The sequence below is a fragment of the Bos indicus x Bos taurus genome, chromosome 3, assembly GCF_003369695.1.
Source record: "Bos indicus x Bos taurus breed Angus x Brahman F1 hybrid chromosome 3, Bos_hybrid_MaternalHap_v2.0, whole genome shotgun sequence".
Taxonomy (NCBI): domain Eukaryota; kingdom Metazoa; phylum Chordata; class Mammalia; order Artiodactyla; family Bovidae; genus Bos; species Bos indicus x Bos taurus.
Window position 1 is genome coordinate 8,178,483 of NC_040078.1, and position 21,302 is coordinate 8,199,784.

Genomic DNA, 21,302 nt, shown 5'->3' on the forward strand with positions numbered 1-21,302 from the left:
AGTTTCCCAATCAGGGATGGAACCTGTGGGCCCTGTATTGGAAGGGCGGAGTCTTAACCATTGACCAACCAGGGAAGACCCTGATCTTTTTTTCTATTAGTTTGCTTGTTTTTGAGGTATATTTGATATACAATACTATGTTAGTTCCTGATGCACAACATATTCAGTATTTCTATACACTTCAAAGTGATTACCATCTGTCACTATACTAAGATACTACATTGTCATTTACTATATTCTGCACACTGAGCAAGCACAAGCACCATACTGTATATTTACACTCCTAATTCATTTACTTTGTAATTGGAAGTTTGTACCACTTAACCTCCCTCACCTATTCCTCTCCTCTAGGCCATCACCCCTTTGGTCTCAGTTATCAACTTTCTTAGGGTATGAATTTATTTTTATTACTTTTATACATTACCATCACCGACTCGATGCACATGAGTTTGGGTGAACTCCGAGAGTTGGTGATGGACAGGGAGGCCTGGCGTGCTGCGATTCATGGGGTCACAAAGAGTCGGACACGACTGAGCGACTGAACTGAACTGATACATTACCTAGTCAATAATTATCAAATGTTTTTAAAATTTAAAAATCCCATTAAGACTAAATAGAAAGAAGTGTATGCGACCTAACTTCAAGTGAAAATGTCAGTGGCTATTTTGTGGAATGGGTAGCCGAATTCAAGCATGCTAAAAAGAAAAAGACACACAATATCATGAGAAGAGAGTAGTCTAGTTATGTAAAGGCGAAGTTATAAACTTTTATTACACAAAGAAGATATGGACGCATTAACAAAATTACAAAAACGAGAATTTCTCCAAAAATTAATTGGTAGCGTGATTTCGCCTTTGTACTCCTGGGGGCGTCCAAGCTCCACCTAACCCCTCCTTCCTCGTTTTTTTCCCGAAGGCTCCGAAGACCAGCAGCTGGGCAGCGCGCGAGCCAACCAAGACGCCCCGGGATGCCGGGACAGACCCGAAACCTGGGCCCCTGGGCCAGGCGCGCCGAGGAGGAGGAGGGCCGACTCCGAGGCAGGGACCGTGCACAAAAGCCACTTTCGTTGCTTTAACTGTTCAACCCTAGAACCCTAACCCAGGACCAGAAGCCTGAGACTTGGGCAAAAAGCGGCCTAGGTTTCCCGGAAGCCTGAGAGGTCCGGTAGCCGCAGCCCGCGCGGGGCCCCGCCCGCACTCCGGCCGGCTCGACTCAGCCCGCGGAGGGCCCCGCCCCGCTCCTGCCCAGGCCTGCCGCGGTCGGGCCTTCCGGCGAGTCAGGCCTGAGTCAGGACTGGAAGGCTGGGAAGGAGCGACGGTTTCCCGGCATCGGGATCAGCATGACACGATACCAGCCACGCCACACATCGGTGGGAGGGACATGGAGTACAGCGCAGGCAGCCTCCTGCTTGTGTCCCCAGCTAGGCCCCAGGAGCTGGAAATGACTCGGCCTTGTCCTTGCTCCCAGGCGAGTGGTAAGCCCATGGGTCGAACGCTTCTCACTCGTGTGCGTGTTCCAGCCGGGTTCAGTTTACTCAGCTCCTCCAGCTCTACCCTAATCCCAGTGTTAACTGCAGGTTGACATTTGCCATGGGCACTTGCCATCTACCTCTAGAAGGACTAAATCCTGTGCTGTTGCAACTGCTGACCATCAACACCCTCTGATGTTGAGGGCAGGAATGAGGCCCTCTGTGCTGGGGTGGGGTGGGGTGGGGTGGGTGGAGAAAGGAAACTGGCAGGACAGTTCTTTAAATAGATATTTGCAGGAGCCGCCTTTACGCACCCAATTCTTTTTTGTAATTTATTTATTTACTTTTGACTGTGCTAGGTCTTTGTTGCTGCACATGGGGTTTCTCTAGCTGTGGAGGGCAAGGGCTACTGCTACTCTTCACTGAGGAGCACCGGCTTCAGTAGCTGCGGCGTGTGGGTTCAGTAGTTGTGGTGGCTTAGGCGCTCTTTGGCATGAAATCCTCCCGGACAAGGGATTGAGCCCAGGTTCCCTTCATTGGCAGGCGGATTCTTATCCAATGTACCACCAGGAAAGTCTCATGAACCCAGTTCTTGAATCTCCTCATATCTAGAAAATCACTGAAATCCTTCAGGGTGATGACTGTTTTCATGATTAGCAGAAAGCTTCATGAGACTAGCAGAAACCTGGGGAAAAATATGCAATCAATTGCATATATTCCCCTTTAACCAAAATCACGTATATACTGACATTCCTCCTTGCTTCGTCGGAGCAGTTTCTCAGAGGCATCTGCGGTGTTGTTTACAGGCTGCAGTCATTTTGCTATCCCAGTAACTTAGAAGGTCGTGTAACCATTTTAACGATCTTATGAGATAATCATATGGGTAGTTTTCCAGGTCACATGTCAAAACGTTACAGGTGAGGAAATAAGTTGTAAAGCGACGTGCCTGAGTTTCCATTCTAGTGATGGAGCTAGACCCAGACCCAGGTCATTTATACCGATTGTCCACAAATCCCTTTTTAAATCAGAGCATCTTGTCTTGGAGTCCTTGGAGGGGGCGACTGTGAGGTTCCAGTTAAACAAGGGAATGTGAGTGCCAGCCCTACCATGGAAGAGGTGGATTGCCTGGCTTCTGACGACAGACTGAGGCAGAGGGGAGACTGAGGTTGGGGCGCCAGCAGTGCTTCTTGCTGCCTTACACACCGCTGCTCTGGCTGTAACCCTTGCAGAACACTCCCAGATACTCTAATGAAACCCTGAGGTGGGGCTAGTGCCGGAAGGGCATCTGAGCTTCCCATTTCGGAGGAATGGATTTAAAAATAAACAAACCCCAAAACCCCTAAGAGTAGGAAGTGAGAACTTGACCCGCCATCTGGTTGAATCAGTCACACTGGGAGTTGTTGGGGGCAGGGTGGATGGAGAGAGGAATGGTTTCTGAATAGATTCAATTCCCATCTCCTTCCAAGGAAAGACACCTGGACAAGAACAAGTATCTTTCGTAGAAGTCCAGGAATGGGACAAGGCAGAGATTTTGCAGCTAAAGGCAAATGAATGGGGTGGGTCCATGGACCTGAGCAATTACTATCAGGTTGGCTAAAGACCCAACAGAATCAGCTGCAACTTAGCACATAGTACCTAGGGACAAGGCCACCCCAACACATCTGAGAGCAGTAAGGTCCCAGATGCCAGCCACAGGGACCTGAGGTTGCCTCCTTTTTCTGCTACCTCTAGGCCATGGTAGCTCCAGCTTCCCCTAGATGCCACCTGGAGGGGATAAGAGAGTGTTCTGGTTGTCTATTGCTGTGTAACAAACTATTCCAGAGTCGGGAATTTGGAAAGAGAATGAGGGGAGAAGCAGTTTATCTCTGCTTCTGAATTTCAGCTGAGAAGACTTAGAGGCCAGAGGTGACTTGATGACTGGGGACTGGAATCATCTGAAAAAATTATCTATTTCTGCATAATCACCTTAAAATTTAGTGCCTTAAAATAACAATTTATTATTTCTCATGGTTCAGATGTGAATTCGGCTGGAGCCAGAATGATCAGTTTAGCCGTAAGCCTTTCTCCACGTGACCTTTGTCTCTGGCAGAGTAACTGGTCTTCTTGCATGGCATGGAGTAGCAAGAGGGAATGCTTCAACCAAGGCAAGCAGAAGCTACAGATCTGTTAAAGCTCTCCCCTGAAAGTTATGTATCAGTACCTCCATTCCATTTTGTTGGTCAAAACAGGTCACGGGGCCAACTTGGATTTAAAGAGTGGGAAAATAGACTCTACTTCTTGAAGGGTAGTTTTCCAGGTCACATTTCAAAAGAGTTTATGGGGTGAGAGATATTGCTGTCATCTTTAGAAACACAGTCACTGCTACTACTTAAACAAGAACAAATGCAGAGATTTTTAACTGGACAGTTAAAGTTTCCCCATTTCTCCACATCTTGTAGGCTACAGGTTTAAGAACAGGTTAGGTCAATTATAACAGAGGCTACATGTTTTCCTGTGCATTGTTGTTGTTCAGTCACCAAGTCATGTATGACTCTTCAACCCTGTGAACTGCAGCATGACAGGCTTCCCTGTCCTTCACTATCTCTGGGAGTTTGCTCAAACTCATGTCCATTGAATCAGTGATACCAGCCAACCATCTCATCCTCTGTTGCCCACTTCTCCTTGTGCCCTCTCTGAATGTAATGAGTAAATTGTGAGCCACTACACATGTACAAGCTAGATGTAGAAAAGGCAGAGGAACAAGAGATCAAATTGCCAACACCCGCTGGCTCATAGAAAGAGCAAGAGAATTCCTGAAAAACATCTATTTCTGCTTCATTGACTCCACTAAAGCCTTTGAATGTGTGGCTCACAACAAACTAAGGAAAATTCTTAAAGAGATGGGAATACTAGACCACCTGACCTGCCTCCTGAGAAAGCTGTATGCAGGTCAAGATGCAACAATTAGAACCCGACATGGAAAATGGACTGGTTCCAAACTGGGAAAGGATTATGTCAAAGCTGTATATTGCCACTCTGTTTTTTATAACATATGCAGAATACATCATGCGAAATGCCGGGCTGGATTACTCACAAGCTGGAATCAGGATTGCCAGGAGAATAACCTCAGAAATGGAGATGATACCCTAATGGCAGGAAACCAAGAGGAACTAAAGAGCCTCTTAATGAAGGTGAAAGAGGAGAGTGAAAACCTGGCTTAAAACTCAACATTTAAAAACCTAAGATCATAGCATCTGGTCCCATCACTTCATGGCAAATAGATGGAGAAAAAATGGAAACAGTCACTTTCTTGGGCTCCAAAATCACTGCAGATGGTGACTGTAGCCATGAAATTAAAAGGCGCTTACTCCTTGGAAGGAAAGCTATGACAAACACAGACAGTGTATTAAAAAGCAGAGACATCACTGTCAACAAAGATCTGTCTCCTCGAAGCTATGGTTTTTCCAGGGGTCATGTAGTAGTGAGAGCTGGACCATAAAGAAGACTGAACACTGAAGAACTTATGCTTTTGAACTGTGGTGCTGGAGAAGACTCTTGAGAGTCCCTTGGAGATCAAACCAGTTAAACGAGGGCTTGAGATTTCAGATTTTGAGAGTCAGTTCCTAGGCAGGTTGATAAGAAGTCCAGGGTCCCCGAGGAGGAGAGAGGAGTCTGGGGCTCTCAAGGAGGAGAAAAGGACAAACTTTTTTTTTCTCTCTACATTCCTTAGTCTTAGTCACATAAAACATTTTTTCTTTAAGCCCAGAACTGATGATTACACAACAAACAACTCAGTTTAAACTCTATACTAAAGATTATAGAACAACAATGTATCCTGTTTAAGGACAGTTTCTCCTTCCTGAAAACCTTCTGGCTAATCCTGTTATCTTAAAATGTAAATTGTGGGAGTGGGTCTAGTAGATCTTTACCAACTTGAGACATTCTTTTGATTTATTTTAATAAGTAATTAAAAAAGTATATGACTCTCTTGCTTAGACTAGTGAGGAGGGCACTCTCCGTCCCCCTTCTGATGTCTGTGTCAGAAGCGTTCTCTGTCCCCTTTCCTACTTTAATAAAACTCTGCTACATAAAAGCTCTTGAGTGATCAAGCCTGGTCCCTGGTACCAAAGGTAAATCTTCTCCAGAGATCAGGAATCCAACACTGTTCACTGTAAGCTATCAATTTTAGGATCTGGACTTTTAGAAACAGGTCAGTTTGCGAGTTGGAAAACTGATTCTTCAACTTCAGTTTAGTTCAGTTCAGTCGCTCAGTCGTGTCTGACTTTTTGTGACCCCATGAATCACAGCACGCCAGGCCTCCCTGTCCATCACCAACTCCCGGAGTTCACCCAAACTCATGTGCATCGAGTCGGTGATGCCATCCAGCCATCTCATCCTCTGTCGTCCTCTTCTCCTCCTGCCCCCAATCCCTCCCAGCATCAGGGTCTTTTCCAATGAGTCAACTCTTCGCATGAGGTGGCCAAAGTATTGGAGTTTCAGCCTCAGTATCAGTCCTTCCAATGAACACCCAGGACTGGTCTCCTTTAGGATGGACTGGTTGGATCTCCTTGCAGTCCAAGGGACTCTCAAGAGTCCTCTCCAGCACCACAGTTCAAAAGCATCAATTCTTCGGTGCTCAGCTTTCTTCACAGTCCAACTCTCACATCCATACATGACCACTGGAAAAACCATAGCCTTGACTAGATGGACCTTTGTTGGCAAAGTAATGTCTCTGCTTTTGAATATGCTATCTAGGTTGGTCATAACTCTCTTTCCAAGGAGTAAGCGTCTTTTAATTTCATGGCTGCAGTCACCATCTGCAGTGATTTTGGAGCCCAAAAAAATAAAGTCTGACACTATTTCCACTGTTTCCCCATCTATTTCCCATGAAGTGATGGGACCAGATGCCATGATCTTTGTTGAGCTTTAAGCCAACTTTTTCACTCTCCTCTTTCACTTTCATCAAGAGGCTTTTTAGTTCCTCTTCACTTTCTGCCATAAGGGTGGTATCATCTGCATATCTGAGGTTATTGAGATTTCTCCCAGCAATCTTGATTCCAGCTTGTGCTTCTTCCAGCCCAGCTTTTCTCATGATGTACTCTGAATATACGTTAAATAAGCAGGGTGACAATATGCAGCCTTGACGTACTCCTTTTCCTATTTGGAACCAGTCTGTTGTTCCATGTCCAGTTCTAACTATTGCTTCCTGACCTGCATATAGGTTTCTCAAGAGGCAGGTCAGGTGGTCTGGTATTCCCATCTCTTTCCCACAGTTTATTGTGATCCACACAGTCAAAGGCTTTGGCATAGTCAATAAAGCAGAAATAGATGATTTTCTGGAACTCTCTTGCTTTTTCCATGATCCAGTGGTTGTTGGCAATTTGATCTCTGGTTCCTCTGCCTTTTCTAAAACCAGCTTGAACATCTGGAAGTTGACAGTTCACTGAAGCCTGGCTTGGAGAATTTTGAGCATTACTTTACTAGCGTGTGAGATGAGTGCAATTGTGCAGTAGTTTGAGCAAGAGAAGGCAATGGCACCCCACTCCAGTACTTTTTCCTGGAAAATCCCATGGGTGGAGGAGCCTGGTAGGCTGCAGTCCATGGGGTCGAGAAGAGTCGGACACGACTGAGCGACTTCACTTTCACTTTTCACTTTCATGCATTGGAGAAGGAAATGGCAACCCACTCCAGTGTTCTTGCCTGGAGAATTCCAGGGACAGGGGAGCCTGGTGGCTGCCGTCTATGGGGTCACACAGAGTCGGACATGACTGAAGTGACTTAGCATAGCATAGCAATGAGCATTCTTTGGCATTGCCTTTCTTTGGGATTGGAATGAAAACTGACCTTTTCCAGTCCTGTGGCTGAGTTTTCCAAATTTGCTGGCATTCTTCAACTTAACTGGCTGTATATCTTGGACATACTGTTTAAGCTTCCTATGTTTCAATTTTCTTATATACAAAATGTACTAATATTATTCTCACTTTACATGGGGCTTGCAAAACTTAAGTTTAAAAACTTTGGCTTTAATAGCTCAAAAATTTTGATGATTGTGAGAGTGAAAACTTTGATCTAGACTTTTTAGGCAATCAGTGACTTGGCCTTATTTCTGACAAAAGAAGAAGGAGAGGATAAAATTTGGGAGTGGTCTGAGGCAGTATGTTCTTGGAGAAGAGGACATTTGAGTGATTCATGCATGTGAAAAGGAGGGACACAGAACTCTGGAGAGGTGTGTTCCTCCTGGTACTTAAAATTAGACCTGAGATCTAATCCTAGCATCATTCATTAGTACCTAGTCTCATTGTTTTTTGGCAGTCTTGAGTAGAGTTCACTTTACACATTACTTTAAAAAATTTTTCTTATTGTAAAATACATATAAAATTTATCATCTTAGATGAACCCTTAAAAAGGTACAGTTCATATTGTTGTGTGACCATCACCCTTATCCATTTCCAGAATCCTTTTCATCTTGCAAAACTGAAACTCTGTACCTATTAAACAATATCTCCCCATCCCCATTACCTGTGCCCCCCCAGCCCCCATCTGTACAATTCTACTTTCTGCTTCTGTGATGTTTGATCATTAACGACCTCATATAAATGGAATCAGTATTTTCAGTATTTTTCTTTTTGTGACAGGCTTATTTCATTTAGCATAATGTCTTCAAGGTTCATTCAATGTTATAGCATATGTCAGAATTTCATGCTTTTTTAGGGCTAGTAATATTTCATTGTATAAACTTCACATTACTTTTTGTTATATCAAGAACTTTGGCCCTTTATAACATGCTTCTTATATTTTGCACACAGGAAGGGTCACCATACATAGTCGGGTCAGTGTTTTCCCTCTAGGATTTCAGTTCACCTTTTCAAAGGAGGAAGTGAAGGCAGAACAAAGACAGGAGTGACAACGGACTACAATAATCATTCAAATGAGTGGTTATTTCCTGGACAGTATTCCTGGCTAGATCTGTAACACAGCAGGCCCCCAGAGCTAAATTAAGGAGTTAGATTTGGGGAAAGGGGGTTATCGACTCATGTATTTATTGGTAACAGCTTTATTGAGATATAATTCATAGACCATACAATTCATTCATTTAATGTTATTTAATTCATTCCTTTAACGTCATGACTTTTCACATATTCAGATTTGTATAACTGGTATCACAAAATGTTAGAAAATTTTCATAGTCTCTGAAAGAAATCTTGTACCAATTTGCCATCGTCCCCAGTTCCTTCCTCAGCCCTGTGCAACCGTTAATCTACTTTCTGTCCATACAGAGATGCCTGTTCTGGAAATTTCACGTAAATGAAATCATATAATATGTGGTTCTTTGTGACTGGCCTCTTTCACTTAGCTCAAGGTTCATCCATGTTGTAGTGTGTATAGATAATTCATTTCTTTGCTTACCAGATGAGAGAAATAATAGCAGGAATTAACTTCTTTTTATTATTCAATAATGTTCCATTCTGTTGATTATACTGCATTTTATCTACTCATCAGTTTTTGGACATTAGAGTTGTTCCTGCTTTTTAGCTATTATGAGTATTGCTGCTTTGAATACTCATGTCTAAATTATGTGGACCTATGTTTTAATTTCTCTTAGGTATATACCTAGAGGTGGATTTTTAAAAAATATTTTTATTTTATATTGGAGTCTAGTTGATTTATAATGTTGTGTCAGTTTTAGACAAACAGCTGAGTGATTCAGTTATACATATATCCCTTCTTTTTCAGATTCTTTTCCCATATATGTTGTTACAGAATACTTAGTACAGTTTTCTGTGCTATACAGTAAGTCCTTGTTGATTATCTGTTTATATACATATGTGTGTATGTGTATATATATGTGTGTGTGTATGTATGTGTGTATATATATATATATATAGAGAGAGAGAGAGAGAGAGAGAGTAGTGTGTACACGTTAATCCCAAACTCCTAATTTATCCTTCTCCTGCAAGGAGTTAGGTTTTATAGGACCAGAAAATGAATTTAGGAAACTAAACTAACTGTTCACTTCTTTTTGTATTCTTATTTAAAACTGTAAAGGAGATTGGAGATACATGCTGAGGTGGCAAGCACTGAACGTTCTCTACAAGCCACCATGAGACAGAGAGAGGGGAAGGATGGCACACACTTTTAGCAACTGGAGCAGATGTTAGGAGAGTTTCTACTCTAAAGGCGTTTTCCTCTGAGTAGTTCCCACTCTGTGAGGTCAGATGAGACCCTGGACAGCCCAGAACACAAGGACCCTCCCCCCGTATCCCCACAGACCCCTGTCAGTGTGGGCTAGTCTCTGATTCTCCTCCCCTGCCAGGACCGGACCGTGCCAGGGCCTTTCCCCATGACCAGCCTCTGAGGAGGCGGAGCTTTCACACATCTGACCCCAAGGGCCAGCGGGTCTCTGGGAGAGCTGCCTGGAGTTCACCGCATCACACCTTATCTGGCTCAGGAGAATCACTCTTGATCTACTCATCACTATTTCTCACCAAGATTTTCCCCTAAAGCAACTCCATGGGGGGAGCTATTTCCCTGAGTACACAGCGACCCCGACACATTAATCACGTCTTTCTGGGCAGAGGTGGTGGCAATCCTCCAACAAGAAGTTGAAGTCCCTTTCCTTTCTGGATTGAACAACTAGATTTTCTTGGCTCTTACAGTCTCTCCTGTCTCTCCTCCCCACTCCACGCCCAACCCCATTCCGGCTTCCTTTTATTTATCTTTTAAAATTAATTAATTTATTTTAATTGGAGGCTAATTACTTGACAATATTGTAGTGATTTTTGCCGTACATTGACATGAATCACCAGCTTCCTTTTAAAAGTTGACTTTGTCCCTGACTCTGGACTTTAATACTGACGTAATTTAAGGATTTGGAGACAATGGGCAAAATATTTCTTCCTTTGTAGTGTAGGCGGACTAGTTGGAAAACTAATCTCCACTAGAGGGAGACTTCATCTTAAGAAAGAAAATGATATGGAATTTGTGATGTTTAATGGAAGTAGATAAAATATAGAACATGTAGCTGCTGCTGCTGCTGTTGCTAAGTCGCTTCAGTCGTGTCTGACTCTGTGTGACCCCAGAGACGGCAGCCCACCAGGCTCCCCCGTCCCTGGGATTCTCCAGGCAAGAACACTGGAGTGGGTTGCCATTTCCCTCTCCAATGCATGAAAGTGAGAAGTGAAAGTGAAGTCGCTCAGTCGTGTCCAACTCCTATCGACCTCATGGACTGCAGCCCACCAGGCTCCTCCATCCATGGGATTTTCCAGGCAAGAGTACTGGAGTGGGGTGCCATAATTCATTTATATAGCTGTTGCATTTAGCCAACTGTCTCTTCTTTAAAAAAAAAAAAAAAAGCTGTTATTTCCACATTATTTTCACAATGATAATTCATTTTATGTAGGAATTACTTTTTGTTTTTAACTTAATTTTATAATTATGTAAAATATTTACATAATTACTTAAATATTTACATAATTTACTTCCCTGGTGGCTCAGATGGTAAAAGCCTCTGCCTACAATGCAGGAGACCTGGGTTCTATCCCTGGGTCAGGAAGATCCCTTGGAGAAGGAAATGGCAGCCCACTCCAGTATTCTTGCCTAGAAAATCCCATGGACAGAGAAGCCTGGTAGGCTACAGTCCATGAGCTTGCAAAGAGTCAGACATGACTGAGCGACTTCACTTTCTTTTACTTTTCTTTAATTTTATAATTATGTACAATATTTACGTATTTTTCATGTGTAATATTTGGGGGGCTTCCCTGGTGGCTCAGTTGGAAAAGAATCTGCCTGCAATGTGGGAGACCTGGGTTTGATTCCTGGGTTAGGAAGATCCTATGGTGAAGGGAAAGGCTACCCACTCCAATACTCTTGCCTGGAGAATTCCACAGACAGAGAAGTCTAGTGGGCTACTGTCCACAGGGTCGCAGAGTCGGACACGACTGAGTGACTAAGCACGCGCAGAAAATATTTACATGGTTCTAAAATCAACTGTACAAAACAAAGTATATTCAAACAAGTTTATCTTCTGTCTTTTCTGCATTATTTCTCCTCTCTCTAAAGGTAATCACTAATCATACCACTTATTTTTCCTACGTTATTTTTTCTATTAGAAACACATGTGTTTATCAGTTCAGTTCAGTCAGGTAGCTCAGTCATGTCCCACCCTTTGCGACCCCATGACTGTAGCACGCCAGGCTTCCCTGTTCATCACCAACTCCTGGAGATTACTCAGACTCATGTCCACCAAGTAAGTGATGCCATCTAACCATCTCATCCTCTGTCGTCCCCTTTTCCTCCTGCCCTCAATCTTTCCCAGCATCAGAGTCTTTCCTAATGAGTCAGTTCTTCCCATCAGGTGGCCAAAGTATTGGAGTTTCAGCTTCAGCATCAGTCCTTCCAATGAATATTCAGGACTGATTTCCTTTAGGATGGACTGGCTGGATCTCCTTGCTGTCCAAGGGACTCTCAAGAGTCTCCTTCAACACCACGGTTCAAAAGCATCAATTCTTGGGCACTAAGCTTTCTTTATAGTCCAACTCTCACATCCATACATGATGACTGGAAAAACCATAGCTTTGACTAGACGGAACTTTGTTGGCAAAGTAATGTCTCGCTTTTTAATATGCTGTCTAGGTTGATCATAACTTTTCCAAGGAGCAAGCGTCTTTTTATTTCATGGCTGCAGTGATTTTGGAGCCCAGAAAAATAAAGTCAGCCACTGTTTCCACATCTGTTTGCCATGAAGTGATGGGACCAGATGCCATGATCTTAGTTTTCTGAATGCTGAGTTTTAAGCCAACTTTTTCACTCTCCTCTTTCACTTTCTTCAAGAGGCTCTTTAGTTCCTCTTCGCTTTCTGCCCTAAATGTGGTATCATCTGCACATCTGAGGTTATTGATATTTCTCTGGCAGTCTTGATTCCAGCTTGTCCTTCATCCAGTCCAGCATTTCTTATGATGTACTCTGCATATAAGTTAAAGCAGGGTGACAATATGCAGCCTTGACGTACTCCTTTCCGGATTTGGAACCAGTCTGTTGTTCCATGTCCAGTTCTAACTGTTGCTTCTTGACCTGTATACAGATTTCTCAGGCGGCAGAGCAGGTGGTCTGGTATTCCCATCTCTTTAAGAATTTTCCACAGTTTGTTGTGATCCACACAGTCAAAGGCTTTGGCGTAGTTAATAAAGCCAAAGTATTTATTAAATAAATAATTTTTATTAAATACTTTTTTTTATTAAATAAATACTTTTTTATTAAATAAAGCAGAAGTAGATGTTTTTCTGAAACTGTCTCGCTTTTTCAATGATCCAACAGATGTTGGCAATTTGATCTCTGGTTCCCCTGCCTTTTTTTATATCTCCTTTTAAATATAAACAATAGCGCACTATTCACATGTCCTCCACCTTTCTTTATTCACTTTAAAGTATTTCTTGGCGATCACTCCATAGCAGCATCTTCCTCACTGCTTTTTTACAGTAAAAACTACTGTATAGTACTCCTTTTTGTGGAGGTACCATATTACTGACAGACAGTTGGGTTGTTTCCAGTCTGTAGCTATTACAAATAATGTTGTGTACAATAGTGTACACTTTTCATACTTCTGTTAGAGTATCTTTGGGATGGGTTTCTAAAAATGGATTGCTTAATCAAAAGGCCCTGATAATCATGCTAGTTAGATACTATCAAAGTCTCCATTGTGGAGGCTGTACCATTTTACATTTCCGTACTCAGCATATGAGAATGCCTGCTTCCTCACAGACTCATCAACAGAGTATGTTATCAAAGTTTTGGATGTATTCAGTCTCCTGGGTAAGATGTGCTATCTCCATGTACTTTTAATTTCCATGTTTTTAAAATTATGAGCAATACTGAACATTTTTCATATGATTAACAGAAATGTGTATGTCTTTCTCTGTGATAGGCTCATTTTATCAATTCATCTGTGGAGATGAGCATACATTTTTTTTTACCTTGGATCCATTAATATGATTAACTACATTAATGAATTTCCTCTGACTCTCCATTTTTGCATACATGGAGTATTATCCACTTGTTTATGATACAAATTTTTTAATGTATTATTGGCTTCTGTTTACTAATATCTTATTTAAGATTTTTATATCAGTATTAGCAAGTGAAGTTGATCTATAGTGTTTTTTGTTTAGCCTTTGTCATGATTCCAAAATTTAGGTTTGGGAATCAATATTACACTCACTTCAGAAAATGAATTTGAAAATGTTGGTCTTTTGAAGCTAAGGATTTATTTTTTTAGGTTTGATATTATCTTCTGTGAAACTATCTGGGTCTGTTTTCTTTTGTGGGGTAACTCTAATCAGTTTCTCTAATTCTTTTATGTTAAATGGTCTGTTTTTACTTTGTGTCCACATGAATCAATTCTATTAAATTGGGATTTTACACAAAATTATATACTTAATGTAGATTTTCAAACATATTTACATAGACTATTTTAAAAGTTCCTCTTCTATGTCTCTTTCTTTCTAGTTTTATGTATTTGTGGTGAAATTCCCCCTTCCCTGTTTTTTGAGTAGTTCTGCTAAGAAGTTGTTAGTTTTTTCAAAGAAACATTTTTGGATTTATTTGTTAGTTCTACTTTTGTTGTTGTTTTCAAACCCATTAGTCACTGACTTTCTTTTGACTTATTTCTTCCTTTTGCTGTTATTTGGTTTGCTTTGCTTTTTCCCTTAATTTTTTGAGTCATAATGTTTATTCATTTATTTTTGCTTTTAAACTTTAATTAATTTTTTATTATAAATCTTTCTCTGACAGCTGTTTTACCTATTTCCCATAGTTCTTGTTTTCATTATTAATATTTTCAATTTGTTTTGCATTTCTCCTTTGACCCAGAAGTGGTTAACAGCAGGTTTTTAAATTTCCCACTTGGAAATTTAAATTGGACTTTATTGAGATTTTTTTCTGTGGCCAAAAATGTTTCCAGATGGCACAGGTGATAAAAAATCTGCCACTGTAGGAGACTCAAGAGACTTGGATCCCTGGGTCAGAAGGAAATGGCAACCCACTCCAGCATTTCTTGCCTGGAAAATTCCAAGGACAGAGGAGCCTGGTGGGCTACAATCTGGGGTCACAAAGAGTCGGACATGCCTGAGCACACACATGCCATGCCAGAAGATGAATGTACACGTTTCTGTGATTTTTGTGAGTCAAAGATATGCATTTGTTGGTGTGTGTGGGGGTCCATATTCTCTATTATCAAGTTTCAGAGTTTAATATATTTTAAATATGCCTTATTTATTGTGTTGTTTAGGTTATCTTATCTGTACTAATTTCTCGTCATTTTCTCTCCCTAGATCTGAGAAATTTGTTAAAGTTCCTGTTACTGTTAATGTGTTTCTGTTTCTCCCATTTTAAGTATAATTCTTCTGATTTTTTAATTGTGGTAAAAATTTCTTTCTTTTAAACCTTTTAAGTCAGAATCCTACTTTCTTGGATAATCACAACCGCAACCCCTGCTTAAATTACAGAAAAAATTCTGGTACATTTTTAGTCATTTATTTTTAGGCTTCCTGAATCTCTTCAATTTAGATATATTTCTTTTATACAGCATAGTGTTGGAATTTGCTTTGGTAGTCAATATGAAACTCATTTTAACAGGTGAGGTAAGCTTATTTATATATTTACTGATGTAGTCAATATGTCTGGCCTTAGATCCGCCTTACTTTTTTTAAAAAGTTGTTTATTTTTGGTTGCACTGAGTCTGTGTTGCTGCGTGCAGGCTTTCTCTAGTAGCTGAGAGTGGGGGCCACTCTTTGACTGGCATCCGAGGGCCTCTCCCTGCACTGGCGCTCCTTGTTGTGGCGCATATGCTCTGAAAGCATGGGCTTCAGTGGCTGTGGCATGGGGGCTCAGCAGTTCTGGGGTAAAAACAGGCTTAGTTGCTGTGTGGCATGCGGAATCTTCCCCCACCAGGGATCGAACTAGTGCCCCCTGCATGGCATGGCAGATTCTTATCCACTGTACTACCAGGGAAGTCCTGCCTTACGGTTTTATGTTACATATTTTTTGTATATTTAGGTCTCTCACCATATGATCTATTTCATTTGCTTCCTCCCTCCTTTTTAAACATATCTTCTGATATTTAAAAGAGTTTATATTTTTGTTCTAATGGTTACCTTTATCCTAATACTTTTATTATATAATACATAAGTTCTGTCTCTTTTTGGCTATTGTCTATATGAGCATGTGAGATGATCAAAAATGTATATATTGGTCTCCGCCCACGTTTTTTCCACACAGCTCCTGACCCTGGTAAATACCTAAGTGATAAAGGCTCTGCTGCTGCTGCTGCTAAGTCACTTCAGTCGTGTCCGACTCTGTGTGACCCCATAGACAGCAGCCCACCAGGCTCCCCCGTCCCTGGGATTCTCCAGGCAAGAACATAAAGGCTCTAGGAGCATCTTTTATGCTAACATTTGGTGTTTGATCCTGGTTCCTAACAGAGTGCTTGGAATTTCCTGGGTAATAGGGGTGCTTTTGTTCCCAGTGAGGTGATTCTTGGTGGGCTCCTGGATGAAAGCTGATCACAGAAAGACCAAATTGTGATTAGAGACTTAGAATTCAACCCCACCCCCATTCTCTGTACAAGGGAGAGGTGCTGGAAGTGGAGTTAAGGATGGATTAGACCTGTGTGATAAAGCCTCCATGGAAATCCCAATAAGATAAGTAAGGTTTGGAGAGTTTCCAGGGAGAGTGGCAGGCCTGCAGAGGATATGGGAGCTCCACACTGCTTCCCACACACCTTTCCTGAGCATCTCTTCCATCTGGAGGTTCATCAGTATCCTTTATCATATTCTTTTAAAGAAATTTTATTTTGGCTGTTCTGGGTCCTTGTGGCAGCACACAGGCTCTTTGTTGCATCATTCGGACTTCTCTTTTTGTGCCACGCAGACTTAGCTGCTCTGTGGCACGTGGGATCTTAGCTGACCCACCAGGGATTGAACCCAAGTCCCTTGCACTGCATGGTGGATTCTTCACCACGAGACTACCAGGGAAGTCCCCTGTCATTGCCTTTTATAAAAAGCAGTAAAGAGTACTTTCTTGAGTTCCGTGAGCCATTCTAGCAAATTACCTAAACTCAAGGAGGGGATTATGGGAACCTCTGACTTACAGCTGATTGATTAGAAGCACAAGTAGCAACCTGGACTTGGCAATTGGGATCTGAAGGGTAGGAGGGCAGGCAGTCTTGTGGGACTGAGCCCTTAACCTGTGGGGTCTGATGTTGTCACCAGATATTATCTCCTTGAGCTAAATTGTAGGATACCCAGCTTGTGTCATGGAATTACTTATATGGGTAAACCTCCCCCCGCCACATCTGGTGTCAAAAGTGTTAATAAGATAGTAGTGTGAGAGTAAAGGAGGACTGAAGTTTTTCCTAATATACAGAGCAATATTGAAAAACTACCTAGGAATCTCTTAACCCCACCTCTCCACCTGCCCACCTATTGAATTCCTCTAGCATCTTCATACGTGGTACTTAGTGTGTGTGGACTCAGTCACGTCCAACTCTTTGCAGCCCCATCGCAGGAAAGAAAATAGGGTCAGAAATTTGTAATCTATAGAGAATTTTTGAAATCGTTTCTATATTTGCAGCCAAAATTTTCAGTATTTACTGTGTACACAACTGTGTCTTCAGTTCCTATAAAAATATATAGAAAACAGGAAGTTTAAATACTTCAAAGACGGGCCAATAGCTGGTTGGATAAGATCCTGTTAGCTCAGGAAAACAGGCAAAAGCCAAGTCTCCACTCTAAGACCCATCATCACCTGCCCCAGTGAAATAGCATGCAGGGCACTTTGGAGCCATCTGGAAGAAACCTTCAAGAGCTGTTCGCTAAACTATGTAATAGATGAGATGATACCACTCTAATGGTAGAAAGTGAAGAGGAACTAAAAAGCCTCTTGATGAAGTGAAAGAAGAGAGTGAAAAGCTGGCTTGAAATTCAATTTTCAAAAAACTAAGATCACAGCATCTGGTCTCATCACTTCAAGAAAAAATAGAAGGGGAAAAAGTGGAAGCAGTGACAGATTTTATTTTCTTGGGTTCCAATATCACTGTGGAAGGTAACTGCAGCCATGAAATTAAAAGACGCTTGCTCCTTGGAAGAAAAGCTATGACAAACATAGACAGCATATTAAAAAGTAGAGACATCACTCTGCCAACAAAGATACATATAATCAAAGTTATGGTTTTTCCAGTAGTCATGTATAAATGTGAGAGTTGTACTATAAAGAAAGCTGAGTGCCGAAGAATTGATGCCTTAGGATTGGAACTGGAGGAATCAACCTACCTGACTTCAGGCTCTACTACAAAGCCACAGTTATCAAGACAGTATGGTACTGGCACAAAGACAGAAATATAGATCAATGGAACAAAATAGAAAGCCCAGAGATAAATCCACGCACATATGGACACCTTATCTTTGACAAAGGAGGCAAGAATATACAATGGATTAAAGACAATCTCTTTAACAAGTGGTGCTGGGAAATCTGGTCAACCACTTGTAAAAGAATGAAACTAGAACACTTTCTAACACCATATACAAAAATAAACTCAAAATGGATTAAAGATCTCAACGTAAGACCAGAAACTATAAAACTCCTAGAGGAGAACATAGGCAAAACACTCTCTGACATACATCACAGCAGGATCCTCTATGACCCACCTCCCAGAATATTGGAAATAAAAGCAAAAATAAACAAATGGGACCTAATTAAACTTAAAAGCTTCTGCACATCAAAGGAAACTATTAGCAAGGTGAAAAGACAGCCTTCAGAATGGGAGAAAATAATAGCAAATGAAGCAACCGACAAACAACTAATCTCAAAAATATACAAGCAACTCCTACAGCTCAACTCCAGAAAAATAAATGACCCAATCAAAAAATGGGCCAAAGATCTAAATAGACATTTCTCCAAAGAAGACATACAGATGGCTAACAAACACATGAAAAGATGCTCAACATCACTCATTATCAGAGAAATGCAAATCAAAACCACTATGAGGTACCATTTCACACCAGTCAGAATGGCTGCGATCCAAAAGTCTACAAATAATAAATGCTGGAGAGGGTGTGGAGAAAAGGGAACCCTCTTACACTGTTGGTGGGAATGCAAACTAGTACAGCCACTATGGAGAACAGTGTGGAGATTCCTTAAAAAACTGGAAATAGAACTGCCTTATGATCCAGCAATCCCACTGCTGGGCATACACACTGAGGAAACCAGAAGGGAAAGAGACACGTGTACCCCAATGTTCATCGCAGCACTGTTTATAATAGCCAGGACATGGAAGCAACCTAGATGTCCATCAGCAGATGAATGGATAAGAAAGCTGTGGTACATATACACAATGGAGTATTACTTAGCCATTAAAAAGAATGCATTTGAATCAGTTCTAATGAGGTGGATGAAACTGGAGCCTATTATACAGAGTGAAGTAAGCCAGAAGGAAAAACACCAATACAGTATACTAACGCATATATATGGAATTTAGAAAGATGGTAACGATAACCCTGTATACGAGACAGCAAAAGAGACACTGATGTATAGAACAGTCTTATGGACTCTGTGGGAGAGGGAGAGGGTGGGAAGATTTGGGGAAAAAAAAAACAAAACACATATAACTTCCAAGCTAATGGAGAGAGATGATAAAGTAATAGAAAATAATCCAAGAAGAAGGAAAGAAGAAGCAAATAAATAACTAAATAAAACAAAGACATGCGAACAGATAGGATAAATAGTAAAAAGCAAGTAATACAGTAGCTTCAAATTTTACTTGGACAGGTAAAGTTGAACAACTAAAAAAAAAAAAAAACTGTTTATGTTAAACACCATTAAAAAAATTTTATGGAGGGAAGGGACATATGTATACCTATGGCTGATTCATGTTGACATTTGACAGAAAACAACAAAATTCTGTAAAGCAATTATCCTTCAATTAAAAAATTTTAAAAATCTTATCTTGATGTGTTCATCTCCAGTGTGACTGTATTTGGATATAGGGTTTTTAGGAGGTAATTAAGGTTAAATGAGTGAATAAAGGTAGAGGTCCTAATCTGAGGATGACAGCCATCTTTCTCTACCATGTGAAAACACAGTGAGAAGGTAGCTGATTGCAAGCCATGAAAAGAGTTGTCACCAGAATATGCAATCGACTGGCTCCCTGCACTTTGACTTCCAGTCTCTAGAACTGAAGGACATAAATGTCTGTGGTTTAAGCCATCCAGTCTATGTTATTTTGCTACAGCAGCCTGAACAGATTAAGACACTAGCTGAGTCAGCACCCTTTCATTAAAAAAAAAAAAAAAAAAAGAAAGCTGAGTGCCGAAGAATTGATGCCTTAGGATTGTGGTGCTGGAGAAGACTCTTGAGAAGCTGAAGCTCCAATCCTTTGGCTACTCGATGCAAAGAGCTGACTCATTAGAAAAGAACCTGATGTTGGGAAAGACTGAGGGCAAAAGGAGAAGAGGGCGACAGAGGATTGAGATGTTTAGATAGCATCTCGGACTCGATGCATATGAACCTGAGCAAACTCTCGGGGGTGGGAAGGACTGGGATTCCTGGCGTACTGCAGCCCACGGGGTCTCAAATAGTCGGACACGACTTGGCGACTGAAAAACAACAACAACCAAGTTTTTACTATTGAGGCTACTAATGATTCTTCTGGTTTTAAAATTGCCATGGGGGGAATTCCCTGGCCATCCAGTGGTTAGGACTGAGATTTCACTGCCAAGGGCCTGGGTTCAATTCCTGGTTGGGGAACTAAGAGCCTGCAAGCTGCATGACAAAAAAGGGGGAAAAAATTGCCATAGGAAGTAAAAATACACTGAAAGTTCAAGTAGAAACTTTTGACTGTTACTAATTAGAAAGCACTAAATGAGATAGTTTACCTAACAACACAACTTTTCTTTAATGTCTGGGAAGAGATGCAGGATAAAAGCAAACTTGAAGATCTAACCAATCTATCAAGGCTTCAAGATCTCTGATACATGGTTGGAGAGGGAATGACCTCTAGAAGGCAATTTGGCAGTATCTATCAAATTGCACATAACTTTTGACTTCACAATCTTATTTCTATAAATTTATCATACAAATATACTCACACAATGAAAAATAACACATGTACAAAGTTAGTCATTGCTGCATTGTGATAGCAAAAGTTTAAAAACAAACTAAATGTTCAACAACAGGAAACTGGTTAGATAAATTATAATACATCATCAGTGTGATACTATGCAGCTGTAAAAAAGCAAGGAACCTCTTTATGCACTAATATTTAATGATATTCAAAATATATCTTTTGATCTTAAAAACGAAGTAGTATGTATGCTGTGATATATGAAAAAGGTAATTAATAAAATATGTTTTTCTATGTATTATTTCTATCCTTTAAAAAATTTGTTTTATTTTTATTTCATTTTGTGAAGCATGTGGGATTTCAGTTCCCTGATCAAAGAACAACTGTGCCCCTTGCATTGGGAACATGGAGTCTTAACCACTAGACCGCCAGGAAATCCCTACTATTTCTATTCAAAAGCATGGAAAACTACACAGAAAACTGATAACTGACTGTGGGAAAGTTATTACCTATTTGTTTAAAAGAAGATCCGCTGCTTCAAAGCAAAAGTTTTACCTTCTATGGTCTCTCTCCACTTAAACTAACCAGCATTCTTTCTGTTCTTCCCATTCCCTCCTGCTGCATTAGTTAAGACTCTTTCTCATAAGGTTGCAAGAAAGGTATGAACCCAAGTTATCTCAGGATGGTGGCTGTCAGTGAGGAAGCAAATCAGTTGGCTGATTTGAAGAGGAAAAAGAGATGGAG

At 41.0% G+C, this 21,302-nt stretch overlaps 1 protein-coding gene across 1 annotated transcript in view; it reads left to right on the forward strand.

Moving 5' to 3' along the window:
- The first annotated feature begins 923 nt into the window (after positions 1–923).
- The window catches only part of CFAP126 (cilia and flagella associated protein 126), a 32,893-nt gene continuing 12,514 nt past the window's right edge, over positions 924–21,302 (forward strand). Inside the window, exon 1 of the mRNA XM_027527674.1 lies at positions 924–1,467. Coding sequence (XP_027383475.1) covers positions 1,381–1,467 — 87 coding nt within the window. The 5' untranslated portion in view covers positions 924–1,380. The remainder of the gene's footprint in view (positions 1,468–21,302) is intronic.